General features: G+C 48.0%; 1 protein-coding gene across 1 annotated transcript in view; it reads right to left on the bottom strand.

Annotated features, from left to right (window-relative positions):
- The window catches only part of POLN (DNA polymerase nu), a 2,377,116-nt gene that overhangs the window by 545,868 nt on the left and 1,811,624 nt on the right, over positions 1 to 19,624 (bottom strand). Inside the window, exon 24 of the mRNA XM_086964459.1 lies at positions 14,344 to 14,454. Coding sequence (XP_086820585.1) covers positions 14,344 to 14,454 — 111 coding nt within the window. The remainder of the gene's footprint in view (positions 1 to 14,343; positions 14,455 to 19,624) is intronic.

The following is a 19,624-nucleotide window of genomic DNA, read 5'->3' as shown; positions in this document are numbered from 1 at the left end:
TCTGTAGGTGTGTCTCTTGAAGAGCCACAATATCGAAGTGGTGGTCCGTGAGGTATTTCCAGACATTTTGCCGCTTTTGGGGCGAATTAAGCCCCATATTGAGAGTACCATCTGTACAGTGTTGTGTCCTCCCCTACTCTCATACCCCCATGGCCCAGGTTGCTGAGTGCATCCGTTCCAAGATGTGTCTGTGTTGGAAACCTAAGTGGAGCCGCCGCCACTCCCAAACCCCCCAACCCAAAAAACATGGAACAAAAACCCCAAATCTCAACATTACCACCAAGAACATATGCCAGATCGATGACAAATCTCCGGCTTGGCGTGTTCATGGATGGAGCAGCCGTAGTCCCCATCCGCGCCCATCTCGAGAGCCCAAGGTAATCAATGACCGCCTACTAGGGTGGGTCGACGTTGCAAAGTGGTCGTAGCCTGTCCGTATTTCGGGATCCATCAGCCGGTCGCAGTCCTCAGTAGTCACCCAGCGAGACGTAGCTGTTCCCCTCTAAAGATGGTGCAGTTCTGCGACCAATGCGGAACCATCGCGTTTAGTCCCATGGCCTTGTCATCATTTGTGACCCCGTCTAGAGCTTGTGGGATGTACTCAGGCCTTGTCGATCATTCTCCTTGGGCAGTCCCTCTGGGGTCTCAGGCGCAGCTGAGGGGAGGCCCAGCAAGACCAAACCCTCCAGTAGCTCAGTAATATGTTGTTGTTTATTGTTATATTCGAAACTCAAACCAAACAGATATACCCAACGGTATCAGACGTAGCCATCGCGCAGTTTTGCTGTGCTGGGTCGAAACTGCTGCTGCCTTGCAAGGGTGGTGGGTGCCAAGTACGGTAAATACTGCATGTATGACCTTGGAATGTGATATCACTTTTCCTTCGAGCCGCTTGTAGAACCACTTCTTTCACCTTGTATGAGTGGAATTTGGCAAATACATCCTGTGTCTGTCTCCTTTCTCCAGTGGCTGGGCCGCCCACACTGTGCTCCCGCTCCAACTTGATCAGGAGAGTTTGTGGGCTTAAAACCTCTTCAAAGAGACCATCGAGGAAAGCTTCAAGATCGTATCTCTTCTGCTCCTTCCTCCAGATTTCGGATTCGCACATTCTCTCTCCGCTCCCTGTTTTTGAGGTCTTTGGATTTTAATTGGGTGTGGTATAATTGTTCCTGGAGGTTGCGCAATTTATCCTGTGTTACTGAGGTTTGTTGGTCAATATCCTGGGTCTGTGTTTCCAAGTCCACAACTCTGTTGCCCACAGAGTCCACATCTTGTTTGAGTGTGGCCATTCGAGTATTTTGATCGGATTTTAGTTGTTCAATGTAGGCCTTTATTTCCTGACCAAGTTACATACGAAGTTCCGCTTTAAAATCTTGTAATGATGCCTTGAGGTTGTTTCTGTAGAGTCGTCACGTTCCGACAGCAGGCGCTTATTCGCTGGCGTAAAGAAGCCGGAGACTTTATTCGAAATTTTGTTAAAGGTCTTCTTTGGCGGCATAAAGGCCGGCCTCGCACTACCCCCCTATGCTCTCTTGGGGGCGTTAAGCACCTGGAATGCCTTTTACTTCTTTGCTGCCTTCAATGTAGAATGCTAATAGTGGGCAATTGTGGTAGGGGTTCACCCCGTCAGTCAACCTTGCCCCCCAGGGAGCATAGGTACCCTCCGTCTAGGGGTCCGGCCTCCTCAGAGATAAGTCACTGCTGGCCGCCACACTCGTGTCCCATCTCCAGGGGGACCAGGGTGTGTTTCATCTTTGCGTCGGTCGTGCAGCCCCGGGTCTGCCCCTGTCTTGAAGCTGCGCAAATAGTAAATAACACAGTAGGAGGCTTGATCACGCCACCGTCGCCATCTTGGAAGCTGACCCTGACTCTGAAAAGGGTGCATGCGATCAAAACCAGCCGACAAGTCGTGCTTAATGGTCAGGGAGTCTGGGGGCCCATTGCTGTATGTTCGTGCACTTTTCTTGGTGTCCAGCCTTAGTTCATCCAGAAAAGACGATGTCTGCGCCAGTGCAATACCTCGCGGCCGGTGTCTTTCTCTGCTTAGGTTCCTCCCTGATGCAGCTAGGGAGGAGGGTTCTCGTGACCAGCACCCCTTATCTGGCGAGGCCTGTCCTTGCCTCATCTGCCATCTTAAGGTCAGGCGTTGAGCTCCGGAGGAGTCAGTCAGCAAGAGCCGCCCTATGATGGCGCCCGGGCGGATCTCCCACTCTTACACTGCCCTGCCTGTGTTCCTCCCAGCTGTCAAATGAGGCAGTGTGTCTGCAGTGCACTTTATGAGCTAACTGGTGTGGCGCGTGCCGTCAATCCGCCCCTGGTGGAAGCTTTGCAGCCCCCAGATCATCGCTGCTGGCAGGATGGGACCTCGTTGCAGGTCCGCGCGAACCCCACCCGCCTGGGCGGCGGGGCCCCTCAACACATCGGCTGCTTGATCACCGCCTCCTCCATCGGGAGTCTTCAACCTTCAGGCTGGCAGCGGTCACCATCTTGAGGAGCTCCCTGGCCGTTTCACCTCCGTGGGAATGGAGCTCATCGTCGGGAGTCCGAGCCAAGATCAGAGTTTCTCTGCAGACTCTAGATCCGGAGCTACAGATTGGTGTCTTCGGCGGTCACTTTGGCAGTGCCCCTGCATGAAGAGAGGTACCATTACAAAACCCCGGACTCCATTCTCTGGGCTTTGCAAGTGTGGGGCGGCCATTATAAGGTATGTAGGGAACACTGGCAAGTCGAGATGTCCAACTACATAATGGCTGCTTAGAGACCTGGTCATTTTTGGTATCGAACATGCTAGAATCATGCAATGATCCCAGTGTTTTCTGCATGATACCATGTACTGAGGGGCTCCTTTGAGGACCCCCCAAAGCCCCCCTGTGTTGCCTTACAGGTTCTAAGTGCCAGTCCATGATGACACCGGCCCTAGACAGTGTTCTGCCCCTTGCTGTTGAGCCTAACTCAGGCAGGACAAGCAGACCAAAGGATTTCTTGGGAAGGAGAAGTGTGTCCAGATCTCCTGTAGAATTAGATAGGCTGGGGGTGCTTCCGAGTGCCACCAGACTGCATTGAAGGGCACATTTGGTGCCCCCTTGCATAATACAGTTTTGCCCAGTTCAGGAGCCCTTGGCTCCCACTCTGGGGTGAAACTACTCAAAAGACAGGGAAGTGTCCACTCCCTGTCCAACTCCTCCATAGGTGGCCACTTGATTCTACCATGTTGACACTTGGCCCCTGGGAGCATCTTACTGGCTAAGCCAGCTGAGTAGTGTCCCTTACCCCCTCCCACCCTGATAGGTGGGTCACTACAGAAGATGTCTTTTCACTTTCTATGGTAACTTAAGGGTTCCCCTAGGGTGGTCCTTAGATTCGTCGGGACAACAACTTCAAGATCCAACTGCCTGTGGTCTGAAGACTGTTTAAAGACTCTTCTGCTGGTGGACACTGGAGCCCTGCTGTTATTCAAGCCAGGACCCAAGGCAAGACTGCTCCCAGTGGGAAGATGCCGGTTGCATCTTCTTCCCTGTGCTTCTCCAAGTTCTGCAACTCTGTGGTCATGTATCCTCCGAGTCACCAAGGACCCTGCCTGCATCCAAGCATGAAGGAATCTTACTTGGAGTGAAGGAGTCCCTACTCTGCATCGGCAAGCACCTCTGGGTCGACGACCTGTTTTCTGATCCTGTTGTTCCATCAGGGTCCTGTGTGTATTGAGTCCCATGGAAATCACACGGCTCTGCAACCCGCCTGGTGGGTTGTAGGATCTCCAGAGACCTGGCGAGGCTTCCTTGTACCTTGAGTGAATGTAATCCCTCTCCAGCTGACATGATCCACCTCCCTATGCACTGCATCTGTTTGCCGTTGCGAAGGCTTGTTGGCTCTCTTCATGAAAGATCTTCAAGCTTCAAGAAGCCCAGCCTCCAGCGTTGCACAGCTCTCAGAATGACGTCCTGCCTGCATCCACTGCATTGTGGGCCTTCATCTTCTGTGTGCTGCTGAAACATCCCTGCGACTACCAAGGCCTGCTGCCAGAGGGTCCTCGAGGAGGCTCCATCGATTCCTGCTGGCTCTCCTGCGTGCTGAGGATCGGCTCTGACTTACCCTTGCTGGGTTAATCCCACAAACCTTGCTAGTCTGCACCAGCTCATCTCCTGAAAACCATTGTTTGCGTTTGCCAGGGCTTGTTGGCGGTCCTGCCGACCACTGACCTTCCTGCACTTTTTAACAGGTGTAGGACAGCTTGTAGATGGCTCCTGTATCTTCACCTTGTCTCCACAGCTGCAGCTTCAACTTCACTGTGCTAAAGCAAGAACCTCCGACTAGGGCTGGCATTGCGCTCCTGTGCCTCCTGGTCATTTCTGGGTAGTTTGGACTCTGTCTTCTCTGCTTTCAGGTTCCTCTCATCTGGATTCCACGTCCTGGTTCCACCGGCCTGGTCCACAAGACTTTGTAGCTGCTGATCCTCCACGATCCTCCATTGGCATCAACGGATGGTTCTGACACCACTTAACCCCTATGCACCCGGGCGCCCTGGTGTAGGTATCCGGGTTTCCTGGATATCCACTGATGGGGTGACTCTCCAACCGTTCTTGATCCAAGTGGTTTCTATGGGGTCCTTTGGGAAGGAAACACAAGGAGATGATGGACGGAGCACTGAAACGTGTCAGACACTCACCCCCAGTTACAGATCTAGGTTGAATCCATCATCGTTCTTCAGCTCACTTTGCCACCCCAGTTCAGACATAGCTATATGCAACTCAGCCTTGACCCTGTGCCTCATGGGAACAGTCCAACCTGAACTGCCAAGCCATGTCTTCCCTGGACCGGAAACAAGCATCCTGGGACCGGTTTGGGGCTATCAGCTCTCTTCAGCCAGGCTACCTTGAATCCAGGTGCAAAGTGAGCAAGGGACCCATGTCTGGGCATACCCTGCCAACTTTGGGCAAACAAAGCAAACACAAGGAGATGATGGACGGAGCACTGAAACTTTTCAGACACTCACCCCCAGTCACCGACCGGAAACAAGCATCCTGGGACCAGTTTTGGGCTAACAGCTCTCTTCAGCCAGGCTAGCTTGAATCCAGTGGCAAAGTGAGCAAGTGACCGACTTCTGGGCATACCCTGCGAACTTAAGGCGAACAAAGCAAACACAAGGAGTTGATGGACGGAGCACTGAAACATTTCAGGCACTCACCCCCAGGCACAGATCTGGGTTGAATCCATCATCATTCTTTAGCTCATTTTGCCACCCCAGTTCAAACATAGCTATATGCAAATTAGTCTTGACCCTGTGCCTATGGGAACAGTCCAGCCTGAACTGCCAAGCCATTTCTTCCCGGGACCGGAAACAAGCATCCTGGAACCGGTTTCAGGCTAACAGCCCTCTTCAGCCAGGCTAGCTTGAATCCAGTGGCAAAGGGAGTAAAGGACCCACATCTGGGCATACCCTGCCAACTAAGGACAAACAAAGCAAACACAAGGAGATGATGGACGGAGCAAAGATACTTTTCAGACACTCACCCCCAGTCACAGATCTGAGTTGAATCCATCATCGTTCTATAGCTCACTTTGCCACCACAGTTCAGACATAGGTATATGCAAATCAGTCTTGATCCTGTGCCTCATGGTAACAGTCCAGCCCGAACTGCCAAGCCATGTCTTCCCTGGACCGGAAACAAGCATCCTGGGACTGGTTTTGGACTAACAGCCCTCTTCAGCCAGGCTAGTTTGAATCCAGTGGCAAAGTGAGCAAGGGACCCACGTCTGGGCATACCCTACCAATTTAGGGTGAACAAAGCAAACACAAGGAGATGATGGACAGAGCACTGAAACGTTTCAGACACTCACCCCCAGTCACAGATCTGGGTTGCATCCATCATCGTTCTTTAGCTCACTTTTTAAGGTATTAGGTGGTGTGAGCATCACTCATTTTGAAAGTTGCTTAAACATTCTGCAGGTTGTGCCCCTGACAAAGGGTCCGTCGTCCCGATATGGATTGGGCTTCATCACACCTTCATTTCATTGAATTTAATGCATATGTTTCATGCTCATAATTGTTTGAAAACGCATTTTTTTTAAAGATTTTGCTTGATTTGAAATGTGATATGTAATTTTGTTGCAAACATACACAAAAAGCATTAAGGTAAAGTAAGAGTAAAAATAAATACACTCATGAGCAAAAATTTAATAAACTGGTCAAATACAGTTCATTTAAATTGTTGACATAAGGTCAATAAAGCTGTTAACGCTCGTGTCCAAGTCGCCTTAGGGACTTGGCCACTCTTTATTAGTGCTAATGTAAGGACACCATGCAAAAAGTATAGACAACCCTTATTGGTTTCCAAGGTTTAAATTAATAATCCCAAATGCTCTATGTGTGGTAGTGTGGTCGAGCAGCTTAGGTTTATCAGAGGGTAGTGCTAAGCATCTGCTTTACACACAGAGTCTATAAATGCGCCATACACTCAAGAAGGAAACCCGAGAACAATTTAGAAAACTAACAAAGATTAGTGTATTATTTTAGACACCAAGATGATTAGAATCAGGCAAGTACTTTTAGAGATATAGATTTTTGTAGAAATAGTAAAATACAGTTCAATAACGGTTTTCAGGAGCCTTGAACGAGGTAATGTTATCCTATGGGAGAAACATATACTGCATAGATATAATTAAAAATGTTTTTGGAGGGTGCCTTCTACGACTTAAAGTGCATAGGGGCCAAGGTCCCAAAAAAACCAGCAGTTCATTTTACCTGCCCTAGTGAGTCCGGGTGCAGAGATGCTGGTTGCGTTGGTAGCCTCAGTCACTACGCAATAAAATCTATGGAAGAAGTGCCTACAAAAGAAAGGATGCAAGTGGGGACTTGAAGACAAGTCCAGCAGAACCAAAAGGGGGGCTCAGCTCTTGAGGGTCTCTAGAGCACAGGGACTCAATTTGTTTACGTGAACTCAGGCTGGTGGGCCCAAGGTAGAGGTGTTTTGCACAGTGGCTCGCTGTAGTTAGAGGCTCTCACATGGCTTTAGTGACCTAGAGAGGGAGAGAAAATAAGGCAGCAGGGCCACTTCAGATGAAGACCTCAAGGATCCTGAAGCCCCTCAATGGGAGGTCGGTGTTGCTTGTGTCCGGACTGCACACACAACAAGCCTTGGTAGATGCAAGGGCTCCGGTAGGTAGGGTATTGGTGCTGAGAGGCTCCTGGAGGGGTCAGTGTCTTGCGACTTGGTGAAAGTTACCCGGGACTCACAACAGCCTCTTCCTGGTGAGTTGATTCTCTGGGGCCCAATGGTCAGCAAGATGAAATACCGGGTCGATACGGTCGGTGTCTGCAGATGCAGGGGGGTGGTTCCTCCACCCCAAGGGAGATGCTGCTTGGTTATTGAAGGGGAGAACAGCCCTCCAATGGTTTGGGGAGGCTGTTCAGTAAGAATCGCTCTTTGTGACTGTTGTGGTACAAGCAGCCCTCCTTAGGGTTGTGCCTAGCTTGACAGTGTGACACGCCTTCTGACTAACTAATTTCCCCATGCTCTGGAGCCAAATGGGCCTCAGGGCAGGGAATGGTGTCCCCGGGTCTGGGGTAAAGCTGTGGTCATATATGCAAGGTGGAAGAGTGTTTGAAGCCTCTATGCTGATTTTACTAGCCATCCTGCTGGAGAGAGTGTGTACACCTTCCTCCAGAGCAGGCATTGTTTCTCACCTCTGAGAGTGTGGGCTATCCATAAGGGGTTAGAAACTTGTCTGTGGTGGCAGACTGGACAATACCATAAAGCCAGCACACTAGAGGACTAGTAGGTCTTCAGGGAGCACCTCTAAGGTGCCCTGTGGGTGCATGTACCAATATATCCAATACTGACATCAGTATAGATTTATTGAGACAAGGTGTTTGATACCAAACACCATTATTTTTAGTTTAGCCATTATGTAGCAGGGTAGCTCATAATGTCCAGTGCCCAGTACATATCTTTAACATGGCTGCCTAATGACTTGCGGGTCCTAATAATGGAACTAGGCATCACAGGGGCCTATATATGCTCGTGCAAATAGGCCTTCACATGTGTTATAATGCACCCTGCCTAAGGTCTCTATGGCCTGCTGTAGGGGTAACTTTCATATAAGACATACAGTGTATTTGGGCATTGCACACAGGGAGTGTGCAATGTCTTGTTTTCAGAGGGGCTTGCACCCTTTGACACATCTTGAAGTGGCAGTCTCCTTGTAGTTTTTTTGTGGGGGTCCCTTTGGTTGGCATACTACATGCTACAGCCCATAGGCACCCACTTTAGTACCCATGCCCTGGGGACTACAGTAACCATTTACCAGGCACTTACAAGGATGCTAATGTATTTGCTAATTGGGTTACAGATGAACACATGTGCAGTTTTAGGGAAAGAGCACTGGCATTAGGGTCTGTTCTGCAGGGAATGCACATCCAGTAAATAACATCAGTACCAGTGGGCAAAAAGTAGGGGTGACCATGTCAAAAAGGGCATTTTCCTACAGTGGCTCACTATCAATGGACAAGAGGTGGAGGCTCTGAGAGGCACAGGAGACAACATGACTACTGTGTGGTGTCAACTGGTTTCCTCAGAGCCTGTCCTCCCTAACACATTCCACCAAATCAAAGTCGCAGACAAATGTGACAGTCACCTACTGGTGGCTCTGGTTATCTTTGAGTGAGAGGGGGTTTTTAACACCATTTATGCTGATGGTATTCCCCTCCTGTGCTGAGCTATCAGTAAATCCCATTGTTCATGACGAGCTCAGCTCGTCATCAGCACAGCTCAACCGTGCCTCATGACGAGCTGAGCTCGTCATGAGGATCGAAGGGGTTAATCTCTAAAAGTAGATGTGAGCCCTGATATACCTGTAGATTGTCTGTTAGGCAACAACCTAGAGCAAGCTATCTGCCCTTGGTGACCTGCCTGAGCTTGCTGGTTGACAAGCTGAGGGTGGGCCTACTAGGGAGAAATTCTGCGAATCGCCAAGTGCCCCACTCTTTAGGGCTTGAGGCGGCAAGCTGAGGCCCAGGCAGCAGGTGATACCTCTGAGATCACCTTATCTATTGGGAGAACAATGTCCTTTATAGTGAGCCTGAGGTTCCTGGACCTGGGGCAGCCCGGGTGCTGGTAGTCCCCCCGTGTTACAGGGCCTTCCTTCTGAGTTTGAATCAAGGTTCCCCTGGCAGGACATCTGGGCAAGACAAGATCTATGCAAGGCTTGTTGCCCATTTTTATTGGCCCCAGATGAAGACGGTGTCAGACTCATTCTGTAAGTCCTGTCCCACATGCCAGGCAAGTGTGAAGTCAGCAAAAACGCTCAAGGCTCCCTTGCCCCCACTGCCTGTCACTGGCACTCCCTTTGAGAGGGTAGGCATCGACATAATTGGAACCCTTGACCCCAAGATAGCCATAGGCATCAAGTTCATGCTGGTCTTGGTGGACCATGCCACTCGCTACCCAGAGGCCAGCCCTCTGAGGTCGGTAACTTCATCTGTGATGGTCAGGGCCCTGCTGGGGATTTCACCCATGTGAGCTTCCCTACAGAGGTAGTTGTCAGACAGAGGCACTAACTTCATGTCAGCATACATGAAGTCCACTTGGGATAAGTGTGGTGACTTCTAAGTTCCCCACTCCAGAATAAATGGTCTTGTGGAGAAATTCAATAACAACCTAAAGGGCATGATAATGAGCCTACCTGAGCCCATGTGGCATAAGTGGGAAGTCATTACAGAGAGGTGCCACAGAAGAGAGTTGTGGTTAGTTCCTTTGAACCCCTCTATGGCCATCCTGTTATGGGATCTCTTAGCCTTGTTAGAGAGGGGTGGGAACAAGCTCCCAGGAAAACCCCACATGATGTGGTCAGCTACATGCTGACTTCTCCGCAACCAGATGCACCACTTCTAGAAAAAAAACAAAAGCAATCTTCAGGCTTGTCAAGAACTTATAAAACTATGGTATGACCAGAAGGCCATTCTTGTAGTTTCAACCTGGTCAGAAAATGTGTCATGGAGCCTGTGGAACCCAGGGCTCTTCAGGATTGTTGAACAACCCCATATGTGCTGAAGGAACGGAAGGCGGAGTCCACCTACCTAGTGCATCTTAAGACCCCTTGAAACCCCTTAACGGTGCTCCATGTGATCAGCCTAAAACCACATTTTGAGAGGCATAAAGTAAGCATGCTCCTGGTGACAGATGTAGTGGAAGAGGAGAGCAAGCTTCTCCCTGGCCTCCTGTCTGCCCAAGAGCACAGTGGGTGAGCGAGGGTGTTAACCTCTCCCCTACTCTGACCCCAGAACGGCAGAGGGACTGACGCCAGTTCTTGGGGAAGTTCTAATCTCTGTTCTTCCTTACCCCTGGACTCACACACCTGTGCATCTACGAAATTGACATTGGAGACAGTCCACCAATTAAAAATAAGATTTAGACGTTGTCAGACAAGGTGAGGATTAGTATCAATGAGGAGGACTCCAAGATGCTGGCATTAAGGGTGCCGGAGCCCTCCAACAGTCCCTTGCCTGGCCCTGTGGTGCTGATACACAAGGCTTCCTCACCGGGAAGCACTCCAGAATTTAGGTTCTGTGTGGACTACAGGGGACTCAATTCCATCATGAAGACAGACGTGCACCCCGTCATCCGAGCTGATGAGCTCATAGACAGGCTGGGCGAAGCCAAGTTCCTCAGTACCTTGAATCACATATCAGGGTACTGGCAGATTGCTCTGACTGAGGGGCAAAAGAGAGCTCTGCATTCTCAAAGCGAAGGGTCACTTTCAGTTTTGTGTGATGCCCTTTTGGTTGAAGAATGCCCTTGCCACCTTTCAGAGGTTGGTCAACAGGATCATAGCTAGGAAGGAGACATTCTGCGCTGCCAACCAGGACGACATAGCTGTCTACAGCGCCAGCTGAGTGGAACACAGGTGCCACCTCCAGGAGGTTCTTCTGCCCTACATCAAGTTGGTCTGACTATCAAGGCCAGTAAGTGCCAGATCGGACAGGGTTCCATAGTGACCACATGGTGGGTGGGGGCAAGGTGCATCCCCTCCAGATTGTAACTTTTCTGATCTGATCCTAAATCACAGACTGCGGTGAAGGCCTTCCTAGGCTTCACAGGAAACAATGGATTTGCTAAGGGGTATGGCACAATTTATAGCGCTCAACTGAGCTGACTTCAAAGAAACAGCCAAGAAAAATGATCTGGACAGAGCCCTCCCAGAAAGCATTAGATACCCTCAAAGTGGCCATGCACACAGCACCCGTATTCAAGACTCCTGAATTCTCCAAAGAGTTTATAGTGCAGACAGATGCTTCAGAGCATACCATAGGGGCTATCTTGTCACAGTTGTATAAGGTGGGCCTAGACCAACTGATAGCCTTCATTGGCAGGAGGTTACTTCCATGGGAACATAGGTGAAATGCAATTGAAAGGGAGGCCTTTACATGTGGTCTGGGCACTGAAGAAGCTGAGACCATACCTGTTTGGAACTAACTTCCGTGTTCAGAGAGACCAAAGGCCTCTAAGATGGCTCATGCAATTGAGGGGTGAAAATGTCAAACTGTTGAGGTGATCCATCTCCCTACAGGGAACAGACCTTACGGTGGAACACCATCCTGGGCCAGACCACACCAATGCTGATGGTCTATCAAGGTTCTTCTGGCCAAGAGCACAATGGGTCAGTGACGGTGTGTAGAGGGGTTGTGTAGTTCTCTCCACTTTCAGCTGGGGAGCATACATGTTAGATCTGTCAGCCTTAGGGTGGTCTTCACCCAAACCTTTTGCTTGCCTACTCCATTTTGGCTGATCTCATTTTTGCTGGCCTAAGGACTCTGCACACTTACTAACTTGCTAACCAGTATTATTATTATAAAGGATTTATAGAGCGCATAGCTACCCTAAGGTTTCCCAGCGCTATGAGATTATTTACTGATACAGTACAGGTAGTTCAGAGATGTTGTTTGAACAGCCACGTTTTGATTTGCTTCCAAAATTGCAGTTCATTCTCTAGTTTCCTACATTCCGCTGGAATAGCTTTCCAAAGTTTGGGGGCCAGATGGGAGAAGGCTCTTCCCCCCATCTTTCGCTCTTGACCTTTGTTTGTGTTAAGCCGTTAGCTGTGCTGGATCGCAGCTGCCTGTGTGGAGTATATGGAGAAATAAGTATTAAAGTGCATGTACACCCTCCTTAAAACATAGTATCATTGGCTCATCCTCGATGGCATAGTTAATTTACTTATATGTCCCTAGTAAAGTGGTACTATATGTACGCAGGATCTGTAAACTAATTACGACCAATGGGCCTGCCACCCAACTTAAGTAGCCCTTTAAACATCTCAGGCCTGCCACTATTGCCTATGTATGCAGTTTAAGCTGCTGTTTCTACCTTGCAAAATCAACCTTTTACCAGGCCCAAACCTTCCTTTTTAATACAGACAGGTCACCCCTAGAATAGGCACTGGACAGCACAGAGGGCAGGATGATATGTATTTAAAACGTAGGACATGTGCTTTAAAGTTTTACATGTCCTGATAGTGAAAACAAAATTCTTTTTTCACTACTGTAAGGCCTACCTCTCCGATAGGCTAAGATGGAAGTTACCCTATTACATTTAATAAGTGTCATTTCAAAATGGCAATAGGTAACCAATTCATGTTTGGCATCTCTGGAATCCTAGTTTAAAATCCTAACTTATGGTGAAGTCAGATTTTAAATTACAGTTTTGAAAATGCCACTTTCAGAAAATTGGCATTTTCCTGCCTTAGCTATTTAGTGCGTGTAGCCTCTCTCTGGTCACATGACTGGGTATAGCTGGCAGTTGGGCATTGTGTAGTCCTCCTAGACAGCCACACACAACAGGGAGCTTAGGTGTGCATGGATGGGCCATCACTGGCAGGATGGGCTGGAGAAGTTAGGCACAGTCCACTTACACATGAATAAGCTGTGTCCTGCCTCAACCCAAAAGGCTGCATACCCCCTATAGCTAGTCTGGAGGCAGGACAGGGAAGGCAGTATGCCTGGGGTCTTCAAAGAGAAAACTCTAGAAGCTTGGACCCTACTTTAAAGTCACAACCGGGTATAAATACTGGACCTCAGACACCACCACTTTAGCCATTGAACCTGTGGATACTCTGCCCGGAAGAGGGGCCGCTAGGCTGATGTACGACTCCCACTCTGCCAGACTGCTGCTCTGCTGGACTAATGTCTTGCTGTGCTGACGACCTGAAGCCTGTTGCCCTTTTGCCTCAGTGAGAAGGACTGGACCTGCATCTCTTGAACCAAGAACTCCAGAGTGACTCCAGGGCCAATTGGCTGGCATCCTGACTTGAGCCTCAGGGACAGAAGGCTCCAACAACTTTGCTCCTGCATCTGGCCCCTACCATCTGTGACTCCACCTGACCAAGTAGTGCCTCCCCAGTCCTGGACCCTTGGAAGTGGGCCTAAGAAGCTCTGCCAGTCTCTGTGCACCCAGCAAGGTTCTTATCAGCTGCACGGTGCAATCTAGAGCAGAACCGACAGATGGCCGCTCCTGAGTGTATCAGAACCACTGCAAATATCCACAGCACAACACAGCCCTCGCTGCATCAGAACTGCCACTGCGCACTGCACCTTAAGCGCAGACTCTCACATCCCTCGGCGGCAGCCTCAACGAGGATGCCAAACTCCATATCAAAGCCTTGCAGCTCCTCGGAACCCATGCATCACCCCGACTGCATGACAAATCCTCGACTCCAGACTTGGCCTAGCAAGCCCTCATTGACTGGATCTTCGATGCATCAGGACCATGCACAGCAGCCTTTCTGCATCTCAGAAACGACACATCACTTTGGCTGCGCTACACATCTAATCACAAACCCTTGGTTTCACCCGCCTCAACCAGTAACCCAATTTCTTACAATTGAGGAGTGAGTATGTTTCATATAATCCTCTGTACTGGGGACTTAACTCTGATGGATGCTTTCGGACAGATGTGAAAGGTCACCGTTTAAGACAAATCATATTTTTTGTGTATTTGAGATATCAGTTATGTGAGTTTGGTATGGCCAGTTTTGTCAAATGCCTGATACCGTTTCTCATGCTTATCGTTTTTGATGATTAAGAGGACTACTTCAAAGTAACTCCACGAATTGTATTCTCATAAGTGGATTAAGGAAGGGTTAAAACATTTAAATATATGTAATTTTGCTCACAGTGAAAAATGTGTCTTTGTATATTTCTATTTGAATTTTTTAGAGGATTATATAACAAAAGTAAAACAATAAACTTGAAATTTGAAGGTATAACTGGGTAAAATACATTCTAATCAACTTATGGTGAATTGCAAAACTATTTGACAACGGCCTACTACGTTTCACAATAAAAATGTTTACCTTGTATTACAAAATTGACTGCTTGTCTTTCTGCTTGAGTCCTAAAATAGTAATTTGAGCCATTAATCTGCGGGAGGTATCTTTTTCGTCCCATAAGGGAGACTACGGATTCTGTAAACCAAGAGAGAAAACAAACAACTGTAAAAGAAGAAAGTGATAAGGTAAAAGGCAGCGAAGGTCTTTTAAAGCGATTATTTAATTTCTACAAGACAACTATTAACATGAAAAAGAGTTTCGAAAAAAGGTTCTTCACTGCTCTAACAGAGTTTCTTTTTGACATCGCTCTGAAGCCAGAAGGGAAACAAATGCAAAACACCTCCAAGGTGGTGTACTGGCACACAGTGCACCTCTGCCTCCCATAGAAAAGCAGGGGCTGCACCCCTGTCACCAATGTCAGCCGTGTGTCCGTGCAGACCTGCTGCTGCTGACAAGCAATTGTACTCTGCGCTCAGGGGGACCTTCTATAAAGCTCCAGGTCCACATGACACATGACATTGTAGATGGGTGTGTGTCACGTATTACGTCTCCGGTTACAAGTCACATCTTAGACAACTTGAGTTTTGCTCTGGTTGGCTCAAAATATGAAGTAAGCTGTCTGTCTGCCACGTCTTTTACAAATAGCTAATGAATCAGCATAAATGAGGACTTGTAGCTATCATGCTATTGCAATCAATCAAACAGTCAATCAATCAACCAGGGATTTGTAAGCGCGCTACTCACCCGTGAGGGTCTCAAGGCGATGAGCGGGGGAAGGGAGGTGGGGGGGGGTTTGCAGATCTGTTTAGCCAAACAGCCAGGACTTGAGGGTCTTCCTGAAGGTGTTCATGGAGGGGGCGCATCTGATGTCTGCCGGTAGCTCATTCCAGGTCTTGGCTGCAATGTGAGAGAAGGATCTTCCGCTCTGGCTCTGTGGATGCGTGGGGTTTTGGCCAGTGCGAGGTTGGAAGATCGGAAGTTTCTTTTTGGTATGTGGAAGTTGATTCTGTCGTTGAGGTATTTGGGTCTGTTGTTATGTAGGCATTTGTAGGCGTGAGTGAGGATTTTGAAAGCAACTCGTTTCTCCACGAGAAGCCAGTGGAGACTTAGAAGGTGTTCACTGATGTGTTTGTGTCGGGGGATGCAGAGGACGAGTTTGGCGGCGGTGTTCTGTATTGTCTGGAGTTTGCAGAGTAGGGACTTGATGCCGGCGTAGAGTGCGTTTCCATAGTCCAGTGTGCTGGTGATGAGTGCATGGGTGACTGTCTTCCTTGACTCAGAGAGGATCTACTTGAAGGTTTTGCGGAGGATGCAAAAGGTGTTGAAGCAGCTGGAGGTGACGTTGTTGACTTGTCGGTCATGGTGATTGATGAGTCGAGTATGATGCCAAGGTTCTTGGCGTGGTCTGAGGGGGAAGGTTGGCTTCTTAGGGCGTTCGGCCACCAGGTGTTGTCCCATGTAGAAGGGGTGGTACCGAGGACGAGGACTTCTGTCTTCTCAGCGTTGAGCTTCAGGCAGCTGTTGGTCATTGAGACTGCGACGTCTTGCATTCCTTCCTGGAAGTTGAGTTTGGCAGTGATGGGGTCTTTGGTGAGGGAGAGGATGAGCTGGGTGTCATTGGCGTAGGATACGATGTTGAGGCCGTGTTGTCGGACGATGGCTGCGAGGGGGCCATGTAGATGTTGAAGAGGGTGTGGCTCAGGGATGAACCCCGTGGGACTTCGTAGGTCCCACAGAAGTCTCTAGTTTGTACCAGGCCAACATCCTGGCCTTCCAATGACAAAAGGTAGGAGGTTCAGGATTTATCCAGAGCGATGTAATTTTGAGTCTGACCATGGCCATTGCAATAAACAGAAAAGCTTGCTGATATATTGTTCTTATGGGGGCCATTGAGTATTCATAGCCAGTAATTAACATTTCTGCCAAGATTTTAACTGAAGTTGGAGTTATCTGGGTAAGAAAAGTTTCAGTTTGATTGATAAAGGAAGATAACTCCGGACAGTCATAGAACATGTGAACAGAGTCTGCAGACAGAAATTTCCATCTAGCGCAAAACGATCCTTTGCCCCCACTAACAACCCCCCATCAAGTTTTGCAGGTGCATAATAGAAGTTAAACATAGCCATATAACTTTGCGAGCGGAGGGTACCTGAAACCAAAACAGATCTAGCTGAAACCAACAGAAATTTTAAGTCAACACAAGGTACTCCGGGGCAGATTTATGAGGCCCTTGCGCCACGTTTACGCCGCTGTTGCGTCACGCAAGGGGGCGTAAACGTGGTGCATCCCTACGAACGATTTACAACGTCACGCATCTAGGCAGATGCGTCACGTTGTAAAGCCCTGCGCCGCTTGTGGGCGTTCCGGCGCAGGGTGGGCGTTCCGGGGCAGGTGCGCCTCGCACAATTGGCTGAGTGAAATCTATGAGATTTCACTCAGTCACTTTTAAGCCAATGCTGCGTCAAAAGCCTGCGCCTGCTTGAAGCAGGAGTAGGTCTTGACGCAGCATTGTTAAAATGGGGCACCCCCAAGCCTTGCTGGAGCTGCGTCGCGCTTGCGACGCAACTCCAGCAATGCGCCACATTTCCGGCACAGATGCGTCACGCATCTGTGCCGTTTTTGCACCATGGTGCGCCGCATTATAAATGCGGCGCACCATGGCTGGCGGAGCTGTGGCGCACTGTGGCGCATGTTAACTGGCGCATCCCTGGGGATGCGCCAGTTAACATAAATCTGCCCATCCGAATTTAGTCACCCACTTATTGTTCTGATCATCTAAATCATCTGGAAGTTGAGAAAACTATAGTAATTTTATGAAACATTGTTAAATTTACAGGAAGCTTCTTATCAAGAAAACCTCTGAATTACAGGTATTTAAAAAAGTGGTTGGACTGCAGATGAAATTTCTCCTTCAAAAAAGAAAAAGAGGCCATTTGCCCGAGATCAGCCAAGTCGCCAATCTCCTTCAAACCGAGAGATGTCCAGGTAATAGCCACCCACTCTTGAAATATTGATGGACGTAACCCAGAAGCGTTTAATGGGGTGTAATAATTGAGCTTAGGGATATAAAAATGATGACAAACTTTTTGCCAGACCGAGAATACCGCCCAGGATACCTTAAATTTGTTTTTTTTTAAATAACTTGGTTCGAGGATACGAGTTAATACACCGCTTGTGGCATCTCCCAGTGATATTGAATATATTGATGGTGACAGATGTAATGGAAGCTCAGCAGAATCTCCTAGCAAAGGAAGGGCGAAGTGTTGAATCATAGCTGCCCAATAATAATAAATTAAATTCGGAACTGTCCAGCCCCCACGATCCTGCAGGAGACTTAGCCACCCTCCTTAGTTTATGATATGCCCATAAAAATCGTTCACATATCCTTTCTGCTCTTATTAAGGTTAGACTAAGGATTAGAAGTGGAATAGATCTGAAAAGATATAAAAATTTAGGAAGGACAAACATTTTAAGAATATTACACCGACCAAATAACGAAAGATGGAGATGATCCAGCCTCTCTAACTTATTATGAAGTAGATCGATAATAGGAGAATAATTCAGGTCCAGGATCTGATCTACATCGGGCGAGATTTGAATACTAAGATATGCTACCTCTGTAGTTATAGGAACATGAGAAATTGGCATAGCCGCGGATTGCAGAATTTGCGTCTCTGCAATATTTAACTTATAGCCCGAGATTGAGCCGAATTGGGCTGCCAGGGTCTCCAATGCAGGAAAAGATCAAGCAACATTATCAGTTAGTAATACAATATCATCGGCATATGCCAATGCCTTGTATTCAATTCCATGGACCCTGATAGGAGAAATAGTCTGGGATTTTTCTATCAAACATAAAAAAGGATCAATAAATAAAGCGAAGAGGAGGGGAGAACAGGGGCATCCTTGTCTGGTGCCCCTGCTAATAGGAAAATAATGTTGGAGATATATACAGAGCTTGTAGAGCCTGAATAAACTCCGATGTGTAGCCCTTCCAGCGCAGGACACCTCATAGATACCCCCAGGAGACCCTGTCGAACGCCTTCTGGACGTCCAACAGGATCACCCCGAGGGAGGAGTTTGTGACCTTTGCCCAGTCTAGCAATGACACGCCTGATGTGATCCGTCGTGTCCCTGCCGGATGGAAACCAGGGGAAGAATTGTTTGGGTTAAACGAAAGGCCAATATCCTTGAATAGATTTTGCTGTCCGTATTGATTAGCGCTATCGGCCGGTATGATGCAGGGTTTAATTCGTCCTTGCCTTTCTTTTTAAAGAGGACAATTGTCGACTGTCGCCAAGAATCAGGGACAGACCCGGTCTGGGCAAGACGGAACACCTCTAACATTTGCTGCTTAAATAAGTATGAGAAAGTCTTATAGAATTCAAGATGGATAAGATCCGGCCCGGCTGCTTTACCGTTGGAAAGGGATTTCATAGCAGTTACAACTTCCTCCCAACTAATAGGTTCTGCCAAAATTTGATTTTGATCAGCTGTAACCTTCTGAATATCCATAGATTGGAAAAATTGGTCCAGGCTAGTTTGTTGTTGTAAAGTTATATTCGAATCCTCTGTATATAGGATCAAATAAAATACAACAAAAGCATTTACAACACCACTGGGTGTGTCTTGGATAATACCAGACTGGTCCTTAACCCTGATAATCTGGTTGGCTACAGCCCTTTGTTGTAGAAGTTTTGCTAGAACCTTGCCAGAATTTTCCCCCAGCTCATACATAGAAGTTCAGAATTGGAGATACTTGGTTGCTATATCTTTATAAAAGGGCTCTAGTAGATTAGGCTTTGCTTTAGCAACCGATTTCAGACTTGCTGCTACATCTTCCCCCATACGGATATTAATACTTAGATCCAACTTAGCTTGTTGAAGCGCTGCTACTCTAGTTTTAACAATTTGCTGCTCTGTTTTCCAATGATAGGAGGCGAATCCCTTAGTTTCGCCGCGCAACGCGGCTTTAAATGTGTCCCAGACAGTACCGACCGATGCGGTACGACTATTAATTTAAAGAAACTCTGAGATCCAAACAGTGAGCTGTTCCTGATACAATTTATCCAATAAAAGTTTCCTATTGAAAGTCCATGATCTGATTTGGTTAACAGAACGATCCCATGGGAGTCTGAAAATAATGGGATTGTGATCAGATATAGTCCTAGGGTTAATTTCAATCTTAGTAGACCTTGCCCCTTGAGCAGACATAAAAACGAAATCGATACGGACCATTTTGTTATGAGTTATTGAATAGAAAGTGTAGCCCTCTTGATTTGAATAATGATAGTGCCAATAAGAA

This window comes from Lissotriton vulgaris, chromosome 3_2 (genome assembly GCF_964263255.1).
Source record: "Lissotriton vulgaris chromosome 3_2, aLisVul1.2, whole genome shotgun sequence".
In the NCBI taxonomy this organism is placed as follows: domain Eukaryota; kingdom Metazoa; phylum Chordata; class Amphibia; order Caudata; family Salamandridae; genus Lissotriton; species Lissotriton vulgaris.
This window is presented reverse-complemented; position numbering and strand designations above follow the sequence as displayed.